This window comes from Mizuhopecten yessoensis, unplaced genomic scaffold (assembly GCF_002113885.1).
Source record: "Mizuhopecten yessoensis strain PY_sf001 unplaced genomic scaffold, ASM211388v2 scaffold7887, whole genome shotgun sequence".
Lineage (NCBI taxonomy): Eukaryota > Metazoa > Mollusca > Bivalvia > Pectinida > Pectinidae > Mizuhopecten > Mizuhopecten yessoensis.
Genome location: NW_018407272.1, coordinates 140,967 through 154,720, shown reverse-complemented (window position 1 = coordinate 154,720; position 13,754 = coordinate 140,967). Strand labels below are relative to the sequence as shown.

Sequence of the window (13,754 nt, the reverse complement as noted above, 5' to 3'; positions counted from 1 at the left end):
ATATCCATAAAAGTAGGTTTAGAAAAAATCCTTTCTGCAAAATACGTTTGGTTCAGTCACAAGAATTTTCATATTTCAATCATAAATACATGCTCAATATACATATGTGTTATGTTCGCCCTCACTCACTCATCCTACCTTGATTATGGCACCCTATAGGGTGTCCTTGTCTTATTCCCTATATGATATGTAATTGTGAGATACCAGGTGTTAAGGAATAGCTAGTGTCTCGTATCCATGTAGAGAACCTCCGACAAATTTGGTAGGGTCAACGCCTATGGAGATTTAACATTAGCGTCGGCCCCCGCTTGGAATTTCAAAACAAGATAAATGCAAAAATGTATGGTTAGTTAGTTTCAAAATTCATTTTATGACAAATGGGACCTCATTGACTAACACCTGTGTGGGTGTTAAGGGTGCGGTAATACAACTCAGCCTAGAGCATTTAAATTACACAATTAGGCCTACTATAAATGATATATCATCGTGTGCAACACATTCCAACTGTTATTTTGATACCGAATATTACACTATTTCAAGAAAGAATTGCTGTTTTTATTGAAGATTTAAGCAGAAAAGTATGTGAAATTTCATTACTAATGAGAAAATTCCTATTTTGGACACGCTCACTTACATAGTTCTAAAACGAGTCTATTTTCATGCTTGCTTAAAAATAAGCTACCAATTATATCTTTTAACATCATGAATTTCCAAAAACATGACAACCGGAAAATTTGTCATATAAAACTTTTGATTTAAAAAATGAAAAACATAGCTTCTTTCCACTTTTCCTTTAACTTATGTTTCTTCATAACCAAAGGTCACTGGGTCTTGATATTTGACAAGTAGGTTGTCCATGTGAATGGATATAAGGTTTGTAGACGTTGGTGACTTTGACATTCGTTCAAGGTCACAAAAATCAAATGTTCTAACATGGGTTTTTTGTATGGGGAGTCAAACAAGGCTATCCTTCCTTGCTTTATTTGTTTAGAGTTAAAGATATAAAATAATGTAATATTCCTTCATATTTTGTTTAATGAATGGGCAACGGGCAAAATAAAATAATAATCAAGCATATATCAGTTTTAGTATTAAGATTATTTAATTGTTTTTATATAATTGTATATCTTTGTCTGTAATACAATCTCAACCTTAATTAATTCTCGAGAGGAAAGATTACTTTGACAGAATACAAATTCATGAGTTATTACTGCTGCACATAACTTTAAAGCATGCGCAATATAATAAAGTATTTTAGGTGTGCTACAAAAAACCCAGAAAATGTATCGGTATTTACCATAATAAACATTGATAATCAAATATCCGTGATTATGTTAAATTGGGTATTTATCATTTTGGCATGCTAAAAAAGTACTTCACCGGTTTTGATATTGCATAAAAATAATTCTGTATACAGAATTTATCTATGGAAAGGGTTTTTTAAAGAATTTTAAAATATAGACTATCTTTGTAACTTTATATAGGCAAGTTAACAATGTTGGTTATATTTTGCATGTTTTTATCTAATCAAAAGTATCACTACGCTTACTTCATGTATACCAATACGACATGTTTAGTATCAAAATAACAATAATTTTATACAATGTACACTATCATAATTCATTTTTTAAATAACATTCGCCTGTGATATTTATCTGTCATTTTGTTAGGACTCCCCCGTCACTCAACAATGTGTTAAGCAAGGAGGTCCACTACGGTTATCAGTAGTAATAGGTTTTAATTCGTAAGGCGTTTTATATTTCTATACTCAAATTGTGAGACTGTTCAATGTTATTCTTTCTCTTTTTCTTTTTCTTTCTCTTTTTGTTTCTGTTGTTGTAATGCTACTATTATACATATTATTTGATACCCAGTTGTGCCATGTTTGTAAATCTGATGTATATATTTGAGGAAAGGGCGTAAATAATGTTGTAATAACTTGTGCCCAATCTTGTTGTCACTATTTTGGCAATAAAATATGTTTAAACAAAATCAGTAGTAATATTTATTATTTTTTTATGCAGTTATTGTTTATTTTTATGTTTCTTCATATGGCGAAATATGGCCAAATGGTGACCCCACCTTTGATATTGTTTTCATAAGCTGCACACAGGCTAAATAGTACGACCCTGCGCCAAAATGTAATAATTGAATGACAAAATGGTCAAATAAATTAAGTTATATCAAAGTCTAAAAAAAATATTTTATAGGCGAATTTACCTTATGATATGTATTTTACATGTATTCTTATCTTTTAAAGATATATAAAAACCTCATGCTCATCTCCGATCCAAAGACTGATTTTTATTTTCATTTACAGACACACATTTCACTTTTTCAGTTAATTTTTGATTTATTAAAAAATAACGTACACGTATAAAAATTCGCAGACGTTTACTACAGATGAAAAATGTAAAACTAATGGACAGTTCTGACATTTGCACAACCTTGCGGGACTTTTATGAGAAATAATAGGATGTTTTAACCAGTTCAAAATATACAACTTTGCATGCAATTTTATGTGGGACTGGGACGCGGAACATGCACGCCCCTCTGTAAGAGATTTGTCGCCGAGTTCCTCAAAAGTATAACAGTTTCATCATTCACATTTGAATGAATTCGATTCAGGAATAAAAACATTTAAAAAGTTTACGGATGAGTGAAACAAATATCTTTTTTTCTGCACTTTGAAAATTATTAATGACAATTAAACCTCATTAGTACACCTATGCCAGTGTTAACGGTCCTGTTGTTGTAAGGCTTTCTTTTCAGAATATATTTATCAAAGCTATAGTCATGCCGGTAAAAACAGTTTCCAACATTTAGTTACAGTTTTTGGCAGTACAGGCATCCTTAAATATTGTCACTCGTAATGTAAGGGAGATAACAAAGTTTACATTTTCAGTTTTTGAACGTTAGCAGTTCCTCAATTCCCGTCCTTTTATACTTAGAAACAAACAATGCCGAAAATAGAGATTTTTTGAATTGCATTGTTATTTTCAAGTTGATCAATGAGAAAAATGTATACAAAGTTAATATTATCGATAACTCTCCCATCCTTAAACTGTCTTTAATAAACGTTTTGGTGATCAAGATTCATGAAATACGTGGCCCTCAGCTGCGCATGTGTGACGTGTCACTTCCTTTAAACGAAACCATGGCCGGCAAAACAGCGTTTTGTAGCATTTTTGCTGTTTTAGTTTGCATTTCGACGGTATCTGGCTTATATTTTCATATAGGAGAAACTGAGAAAAAATGCTTTATCGAAGAAATTCCAGACGAAACCATGGTTGTAGGTAAGGACATTCTGACAAGCGTAAAAACTGGTCACCAAATGTTGCCACCTGTCAACGTTGACGTCTGTTGTGTGGAGTTCAATAATCTGCAAGCCACTCCATGAAGCATTTACAGTATTGTTTGCTAAATCAGTTGGTGTTTCATTATTGAAAATTTCTTTAAAATGTATCAACTAAGTTTAATATTTTTAAATCACAATGTATTGTTCAAAATATCACAGAACGTCAGAAGGAACTGAACATCAACAAAACTGACCTGTAAACATTTTTATTATATTACACGTGTCTGATAATCCCAATACGTTAAGTTATAGATCGATGTTTGCTTGCTAATGACAAAGGAATAACTTATTACGATTAAACTGTAAAGGAAGATGAAGAATTGGTCTCCCATTGTCAGTTAGAATCAACAGCCATGATTGTGATCAATACAAAACTCAATATATGATAAAATAATAATATAATATATAAACAAATAATATGAATTTTAATCAATATTCAACGGAACTTTACTGTCTATATCATTTATAATATTACATTGTACATTTTGTTAGCATCATTAGTATTATTTAATTATGTACTATGAATTGTATGATTTTGAGTCCAGTGAAGTGCTTTTGAACCTCACAACATCCCAGGTTCGTACTCCCTGTCACCACAGAGAGGGCAATGATGGGACATCAGTTGTAACAGAAAAGAGTAATGAGATATTCTTTACTTTTTCTTCATTTTGGGAAAATAAACAAGATTCTTGCTAGGGGAAGAAGACTAGGCTGTAAAACAAAGCAAATAAAAAATCCCTGTCAGGCAACACACACAAAAAGTAATTTGGGAAATATTTGGCTATACAAAACAATCAGATTTATCTACATTTACTCAAATTTATGATCATGTAGGGTGGGAAAATCCCTACATACCAATAAAAAGGCATCCAGGCTGCATCTCTTGCTGTCTTCATTATAGTATTCTAAGGGGTCGACACTAACACTAGTCCGCTAGTCCTGGACTAGTAGATTTCAGCAAGGACTAGTGAATCACCTAACCTAACGGGTCATTTGGACTTGTGAAAAATAGGATTATAAAATACAAATATTCCTTTTTTAAATTTAGAAAACTGCTTAAAATGAGATATATTGTATGATTACTGTCAAAATTTTCCCAAAACCTTTAGCATATATTTATGGCAGTTATTTAAAGTACCCTACAGTTGATTACTTTTGATGTTTCGTGCTGTAGATGGTGATGTTTCCTTAGAGAAATCTTGGACTAGTTACATTGACAAAGGACAAGCAAATAAATTATTCAACTAGTCCTGTGGACTACCAAGCAAAAACAGTTAGTGTCTAACCCTGTTATTCTCTTACATGATCACATCAGAAAGTGAGCTAGGCAAGCCACTGTGTAAGATATTAAAATCTGGATTTTTAAGAAGTAGGATGCATTTTGAATTTAATGTTTCAGGCCATTACAAAGTTGAGATTCTAGACAACAATATAAATGACTATGTACCAACAGTATACGGATTAGGAATGCACGTAGAGATCAGAGATCCTGAGGATAAAGTTGTGATGTCAAGGGTAAGCTATTTGGATCAAATGTTGACCCAAATTCAGGTTAACAGAGGTTTAAGAATTAAAAATCACAGTGCTGTAAATTTCAGAATATTTGTTGAATGTCGGATCAGCTGTCATTTTGAATGACATATAGTCATAAATTATCTTCACTGTCTGCTTACTAAGTATCATTTTTGATATATATACAGGACTCATCTTTTGATCTCATATTGTGATAACAGCTATTAGAAATTAATAGATGCACATGTACCTCAACAAGATTCCTGTGTTTAAATCTGTATTTCAATCTTTAATCTATTGGGAAAATATCAGTAAAAGTGTAAGTTAGACATTGATGAAAATACATTTGTATGTTCGATGCAGGCAAACAAAGGAAAACAAAAAATGCTGATCTGATACTTCTGCAAATAATCTTGAAACAGCAGCAGGTGATACTTTGGACAAAATGCAAGCTTGAAGGCTTGCTGTTTAAAGAAAATTGTTTCAATGCCAAACTACTGCATTTATTTCCAGGTAACTACAAAGTACAGGTGTATGATTATTCTGTGAAAGACTACTTGCCCAGTGCCCCAGGGCTGGGGATGTTTGTTGAGGTCAGAGACCCTGAGCATGAAATAGTATTGTCCAGGGTGAGTTCTGCTGTAATTTCCAGAATTCTTTTACATATGGAGACCATTATTATTTCTTTTTCTTTTCTTTTTTTACCTCAAATTTCTTTCTTTTTGAACAGTGATTGTATAAATAATGTACTCTTTATTTTCTAATATCTATTTTAATTAATATTAGAATTAGCAACATAGCGAAGTGAAAGCTTAATAAATTTACACTGCAAGAAGTCTAGATCATGCAAGTGTCATTAGGTTGAGTTCCAAAAGTAAATTGTCAAATACTATAGCCATTTAACATAAAATATTATAAATTTGATCTGAATTTGAGGTCTTATCATGATCACTGTGTTTAAAGTTTTAATGGACAAAATTCCAACCAGGTACATATAAATAGTATGACCTTAGTTTATAAATTTTACTCTTGAAACTCTTTTTGTTCTTGGGTTTATTTTGCATGCTTTTATTGTTATGAACAGTTATTTACATGAACAGTAGCTAGCTCTATGAATTTGTGTTTGTAAAATTAAGTTTGATCATTGCATGCGCTTTGTTGGTACTTAAATGATATAACAAGCTTAGCCTTATTCTCTCATTTTTCCCTTTTCATTTTTTTTTTTTTTTTTTTTTTTGTGNAAAAGGAATTTGTATATATGCATGTGTAAGCTTGTTTCATTTTACTTGTAATACAATGACATGTATACATGTATAATGAAATATTTTTCCTTTTTAGTTCTCACTGTTTTGGTCTCCATATGGAATTATGGAATACAGTACATATATTTAGGATATTTGAAATATCCTATGGTTACATTTTGTAGTCTGATTTTTTTCTGGGTGGTTGGTTTGTCACTTAGTATACTCCATGCAGTTCTTTCAAATATTTGCATTTTTCGTTTGTTTTCTTTTCTATCACTTTAAGTTGTGTTGCCTTTTTATAATACATTGTATCTTTACAAATATTATTTAAAATGATTTATAATAATTACTGTATTTTGTTTCAGACCATCATCATTCATGTCGGATTGTCCTGAGATACAATATAGCTTTATTACACATTATATGCATGCGCATCATATAAAATACCTGTACATAAACCAGTTCCCAAGCCGTTCTTTCAGTTTATTATCTAACTTTTGCTTTTTTAATGTCTCAGGTTACAAAATTGGTTTCTTCATAACTTGGGCAAGTGGATGTTTACCCCCTGTCTGCTGATTAAATTTAGTTTTATTTCTACTCTTGGACATCTTGTTTTTCATTTATATTACACTTTCGATAGTGTTAATCTAAATGGAAAACAAGTGGTCCAAGAGTGGACAAAGGTTTATGAAAAAAAGAGAGAAAAACATTACCCCCAGAACACAGCTATTGTCAGTATGTTTCTGTATGTGTATATATACTTGTGGTTTCTTTTGATGCAGAACCACTACCATTGGTCAATCTCATTCCCTAGTGTGAGACTGATAAATGATTTTGCAGTTGTAGTTATGTACACTTCCCATGATTTTCTTGTTTCCCACTTACCATTATACACAGAACGAAAATTGATTGAGAAATCATAGTTTTTAGTTTACATGGGTGTACAATTTTCATATTTTAAGTAGAAGCCCTTTTTTGATTTTGAAATGTTCTATTATCGTGACTTATATTTACATAGATTTTATGTAAATGTTGAAAAATGTCACTTGCTCCTACATAAAATCTTCTAGCACTGCTATGGAAATGTATGCCCTGTATTATGCAAATTACAGGAATAGATGTGCTTTAAAAATGATGCTATTTTACAGTTTGAGATTGTTTAATCATGACTGATGAATATGGAGATAATCATGATATTAATAAGCATTACTATCAAGTATTGGAACTTTGATTACAGACTTACGCTGCTGAAGGACGGTTCACATTTACATCTCATTTAGCTGGAGAACATGTGGTGTGTCTCCACTCGAACTCCACCGCCTGGTTCTCCAGTGGACAGCTAGTAAGTAACAACTAAATGCTGATTGGTTAATTAGTAGGTCTACATAACATGATGATGGATTACTGCGCCATCATTACAACAAAAGGTTGTTCACAGTTTCCTGACAGACTCTCTAAAAAATTAAATGGCACCTACCGTACTTGAACATATTATTTTACTTTCGGTTATTAATTATTTTTATTGTTGAAAGTTACTGACACTTCAGGTTTTTAAATAGAAATATGAGACTTCTAAAATGATAAAAATCCCTACCTCCCTATCCACTGAAAAATATGTTAGTAGGGAAACTGCAGACAAACACTACTTTAATGATTAATTAATGATTTCTTGATTGTATAACCCAAAAATCAAGTTATGTTCCCTGTGAAATCTTAATAAAGCACATTAACATTTGTGAGATCTTTCAGAATTTGTGGAAGGTTGGGCAGACTTTTGATTCTAATATTGAGTGAATGTCACGTCTAGTGAAAAGTAAACACTGCATTCCCTAATGTTATTTTGAATACCAGTATAAACTAGACATATTTTTCTTTGTAAATTTAACATTTATATCAAAAAGCCTGAATATTTTGAATGGAAATATTAGTGGTACATCTGTTAAATTCTGTTCCTTACCGTCATCATTTAGACATCAAGATTGATAAGGAACCAGCACCAGTCTGCTATGAGGTTTAAAATGTTAAACAACATTTTCTGCCATAGTGATTTTAGCATGAGTTTGTCTTAAAAAATTGTTTCTGTATCGTTTTGTTTGAGAGAAACCCTTGGTTAAAGAATTGATTTTACTTGATCACCAGTGGGAGGGATACCTCTGCTCGAGGCTATTCTTTTAAAAGAGTTCATTAATGTGCATCCACTATGTAACTGCAAAAGAAGTGATGCATTTGAGAGTATGAATTAAAAAAAAAAGAAGCAAACTGTAAATTGACAGTCCGAGCATTAAAATGTATTTGATATCAAGTAAAACACTGCAAACTGTTAGTGTTAAGATTAAAATGTATCTTGAGAAAGCTCTTCATTAAGGAATCAATTCTATTTACAAATGATAACTAAAATTTAAAGATAGAGATCCCATAGCATTAAACTGCATCTTGTCAAATGATGCTCCAGCCTTAATTACCTGCTCATTACCAAAGGTTGTATTAATTTCTTTGTCAGTTCATCCATCTGTAAGTATTGAGATGAACTATTTTCAAAACTTATTCGGAAAACCGAGGTTGATTTTGATGTTGTGAGGACTTTCCTTATGTGTTGTTAGTAACGTACTGAAATCTGATGTATAGTTGTTGGGTATGCTCTGTATATTACTATTACCTTTTCAATTATATAGAACGCTCACTGTATACTTAATGTTTCCTCACACAGAGGGTTCACCTAGACATACAAGTAGGAGAGCATGCTGTAGATTACTCGCAGATCCAGGCAAAAGACAAACTGTCAGAGCTCCAACTCCGGATCCGCCAGCTTCTAGACCAGGTGGAACAGATCACGAAAGAGCAGAACTACCAGAGGGTGAGTTACAAGGGGCACATGTGTACAGCTAATGCTCTGGTAACCCTGTAAAGGAAGAATTACGGGCAATAACTCTATTTGGGAAAGATCCATCATAACTCTCATAGATTAAAAGCATATTCGTTTTTTGAGGATGGAAAATTGAAATGTGTGTGATAGAATTGAATTTAATCAACATATACAAAAAATCCATTGAAGAACACAGACAATTTTATAATTTACTATCATTCTATCTGAGATGATAGGTTCAAGTTAAATTGAAATATGGATAGAATTGATATTGCTGTGGTTGATTTCATTGGGTGATGAATTGAGGTGGTGTTTAAATTTGTTTTACTACAAACCATTTATCAGCCCATGAAATAAACAGTGGAAGGATTCAGCCCTCAATTATAAACTATTCCTTAAATATTATTTGTTTGTCTCAATTTCCAATATTAAATTATATTACTGCTTTATTTCAGTACCGAGAGGAAAGGTTCAGACAGACGAGCGAGAGCACTAACCAGAGAGTGTTGTGGTGGTCCATTGCCCAGACCCTTATCCTTCTTCTCACTGGCTTCTGGCAGATGAGGCATCTCAAGAGCTTCTTTGAGGCGAAGAAATTGGTGTAGGCCAAAGCATTGTCCTAAGGCAGCAAACAAGTTGTAGATCAGGAAGTGGTGGATCTTTTCTTCAAGTTCTACCTGGAAGAGGAATTGTAGACCATGCCGGGATAAAATATCACACTTTTGTGAAAGTGACTTTGAGCAAAATCTGAATTCATAATTCGATAATTGTGTGGAAATATCCGACGGAGATTTTTCTACACAATTATCAATGAAATATGGCTGGACTTTGTCAATATTTACACTACTAGAAAAATCAGGCAGTACAGTGTAGTAAAAATAAGCACTCGGAAATTGATTACCATGAATGAAGTCTGCTGTGGTTAGAATTAACGTAATCTATTTGGATAACTGCCATAATATGAAGGTGGCTTTCACTTTGGCCTGTGTTTATTTTTCCATGTTTGCAGTTCCCATAATCTTGTGTTTAAACGAAATCATGCTTTAGAAAGAACAGCATTAAACAAAATGACCTGTCCACTGATTAAGTTTAAAATCTGAAAGATTATTGCATTTCACTCTTCTAGTAAAGAGTTTATTATATTTCTTCGCTTCTGGAATTTCACATTTTTGATGTATTAATTAAAGGCCTGTGTTTCCTGATATGCAATTTGTTGAAATGTATCACACTTTTTGTACATGTATCTATGTAATGAGAACAAGAAAATGTGATAAAAAAATATGTTAATGTTTGAAAGTCAACTGTGGTGGTTACGATAAAAAAAAAGTCAGATTTAAATTATTGTAATAACAAAACGGTTACCCCGGTAAACTGCATTATTATTTTTCAAATAGTCTTGTGTACTATGCATTCTAAATACTATAAACACAAATTCATTGATCATGATTACTATACAGCTATCTTGAAATGTACACACTTAATTAAACCTAATTTTGTTATTTTGAATTCTTTATATGCTTGTCAGAGTCCATGCAAGATAAATGCTAAATAAACAGTGTTGCAAAATCGGAAATTAGCACATAGACATTTTTCTTTGAACAAATTTAAAAACAAACAAAAAATGCAGGAATATTTTTACATTATGTTATTAGCATTATTGGGAATAGTGGGATTACTGCTAAACAGATGTATAGTTAATTACAGAATATGATAATGACAGGAATCATGGAAGTTAAACCGCACTAAGAAAGGGCCAATTTCCAGGTATTCCAACTCTTTAAGTGGGCCAGTTCTTGTAAATCTGTATTTAATTTTCTTTGGCCCTGCCCTTCCAAAACCCTGTCGGAATAACATGTTCAGAAATCAATAATTTTTGTGGGAAAATGGTATTTAAGTATTATACTATCCCTTGTATTATATCCTCTATTTTCTCCTTATATATTTAAGAATGTTGGAATGAAGTGCTTTTTAAATTAAATTGGTATTGCTTTACAGAAGTTGAGCTATACATTTTGTGATAGTTCATTCTAGAGTTTTTATTTGGTGTGAGGACAAAAGTGTGGGTGTGAGAGCGAGAGATCAGAGCCTAAATGGTGAATGTACGGATACCAATACATATTGTATCTACTGCCTATTGGTTTACCTGTAAGTATGTGACAATGAATGGAAGCTTTATGGTATGTGAGAATGGTATTCACTGTACAATACGTTTTGTTTTCTTATGAATGAATGAAATAATTTCTCATGACACTCGATGTAAGGATGTACATGTCAACGAGTTTTTTCCTGTCTTTTTCCCCCCCTCAATATGAATTGAAAATTATATTTCATTTCATTGTAAGTCTGAAGCTTCATAATACATGTGAAATCGTGTTTGAATTGAATGAATGTCATCTACATGGAAATTATCTGTGCATGTCATTCCTTGTGATTTATCTTTTTGGTGATTGTAGTTAATACCAGAATTAATTTCATTTCTTCTGTTAAGTTAGGTTGAAGCACAGACTTTTAACAGCTTTTCATTTCTTAAGTCAGTATCCTGTACTTAGCACTAGCCATGGTATTTGTGTATAAAGTGTGCCAGTTCATACACCACAAAGTAATATTTTGTAAGCTTCATAATATTGATGCACTTTGGAAAAAAGAACTCCGGTAAAAATGTCTCGACACCTGATGTATAGTAACATAGCGTATTTAACCTCAAAAACGCAACCCAAATATTTATGAGAATATCAAAAATGGGTATGCTTTAAAATGTGTGCTTGCTCTATTTGTACATCTATACATGTGATTATATATACTGTTCAGCCCCATTAATCTGTATAGTTGAGGCCCATTACACCAGCGAGATTTCATGTATAATTGAATTCCATTCATCCATACAGTTAAGACCCATCAGTCAAGCCACCGCCGGTCCGTTTCGCTTTTCATGTAGAACAATTCTCCTCTTACGAGTTCTCAATTGTCTGTAAATCCAATTGTTTCACTATCCAGGCACGTTCAGAGAGGAACACATGTTTTTCGACCAACAGGCTCCACTTCTACATTTGTTCTTGTCTTTTAGTAGTAACAGGTAACAATTCCTGCCGTATGAGTTTGAGAAACACTACCTCCTTTGGTGTCACCATTCACATGTATATTTGCTTTGTGCTTTTCAGTTTAAATGCATGATTAAATTGCAATAAGCGACCACCATCTAGTTACAAAAGGTAAACCACCTTGTGCCAGCAAGAGCAGGATTTGTATGGGCATTATACATACTTCTCTTCTGAGAAAAATGCACACTTATTTATGCTTGATGGCAAAATACTAGATTTAATTCATTTATGATTAAGTCCAGATTATATTACCTTTTTATTGATGACCCATTTTCAGATTTTGTCCATCTTGTAAAATCACTTTGATTGAAAGCACAATGCTATCATGTAGTCAAATGATCATGATTTGCTTTTAATACAAACAATTACCACTTCTTGGTATATTTATTTGCTTTATTTGCTGTTGAGTATAATTAAGTTCTGACATCATGTAAAAATGTCCAGAATGAAGATGGCACGAGAGAATGATTTACTCTGAAAAGTTATATGAATCAACTGTATATATTTTTCAGCGCTCGTGTAATAGTCATGGCAATTTAGATATTTTTCCAGCACCTGGCTGACAGTCTCTTATTTCTTAGTGTTTCTCTTCTATTTATTATGACTGAACATGTATTTGAGAGGATGTGTGAAATCAGAATAAAAGAGTAAAGAAATATTGATGCTCTTCCTTCTCATCATTTATTAGCTCTCCTCGTACAAAGGACTAGTGAGCTGATGCGGTGGTGCAGCGTCAGTCTTGTTGACTGTCCATTTTGAATGTTTCCTTCTAAACACAAATAGTCTAGAATGACTGAATATTCGGATTTTGACCAAATTTGGCCTAGAGTATTGTTAGGCGAAGAGGAATCAATGTTGTATAAACGGAGGGTGTGCCCCCCCCCCCCCCCCCCCTTGGGCCATGAGGATTTAATATTAAATTTGGTCTAGACCAAGGTATGAAGAATTATAGATATTCATGCTACATTAATTGGTTCTGGGATCAGCCCCACCCCAAGCGACTTACCCATTGGGTCATTACATGGAAACAGTTGAGATCCCCACCCTATAACCATCTATACAACTATTGGTTAGGAACTGATGGATACACTCTGCTACCATGATTAGTCTTGGGATCTGGCCCAATCCTCACGACTTACTTCATGGGTCATAACATTGAAACAGTTGAAATCTCCATCCTAAATCATGTATAATATATAGGGGCATAAAGAAATGAATACAGTCATAAACTTGTCTTCCTTGCCCCTAGGTATTTCTTGTAATCATTTGAGAAACATGTATGCTATTCAACATGTTTGAAATTGAATATAAAGTTCCGTGTAGGCTATTAAGGCCCCAATGCCTCTTGTAAACATGAGTAGTGAGGAAAGGTTACTGTTTTGTTAGTACTTCTGGTACATCACACAATTGTATCTATCTAACACACAACACAGACAATAAAACATTCAATCTTAAGGTAGGGTTAACGCCTATGGAGATTTAACATCAGCGTCCGCCCCTGCGTGGAATACCAAAACCAGATAAATCCGAAAAGGTATGGGTAAAGCATGCTTAAATCAGGAATAGTTAGTTTCAGAATTCATTTTATGATAAATGGGACCTTGACATACACCTGTGTGGGTGTTAAAGGTGCGGCAACACAAGTCCTCCTAGAGCATTTACATGTAAAATGACACAAT

At 33.0% G+C, this 13,754-nt stretch overlaps 1 protein-coding gene across 2 annotated transcripts; it reads left to right on the top strand.

Moving 5' to 3' along the window:
* The first annotated feature begins 3,116 nt into the window (after positions 1-3,116).
* On the top strand, positions 3,117-12,733 carry LOC110454463 (transmembrane emp24 domain-containing protein eca-like). Of its 2 annotated transcripts, none has more exons than XM_021503967.1 (5): positions 3,117-3,296; positions 5,384-5,499; positions 7,352-7,456; positions 8,822-8,968; positions 9,433-12,733. In XM_021503967.1, the coding sequence occupies exons 1-5, from the start codon at positions 3,125-3,127 to the stop codon at positions 9,580-9,582; spliced, it is 690 nt and encodes a 229-aa protein (XP_021359642.1). In that variant the 5' UTR covers positions 3,117-3,124; the 3' UTR covers positions 9,583-12,733. The 2 variants fall into 2 exon arrangements, with proteins under 2 accessions (XP_021359642.1, XP_021359641.1); XM_021503966.1 differs by lacking the exon at positions 5,384-5,499 and adding an exon at positions 4,758-4,873.
* Positions 12,734-13,754: the final 1,021 nt, after the last annotated feature.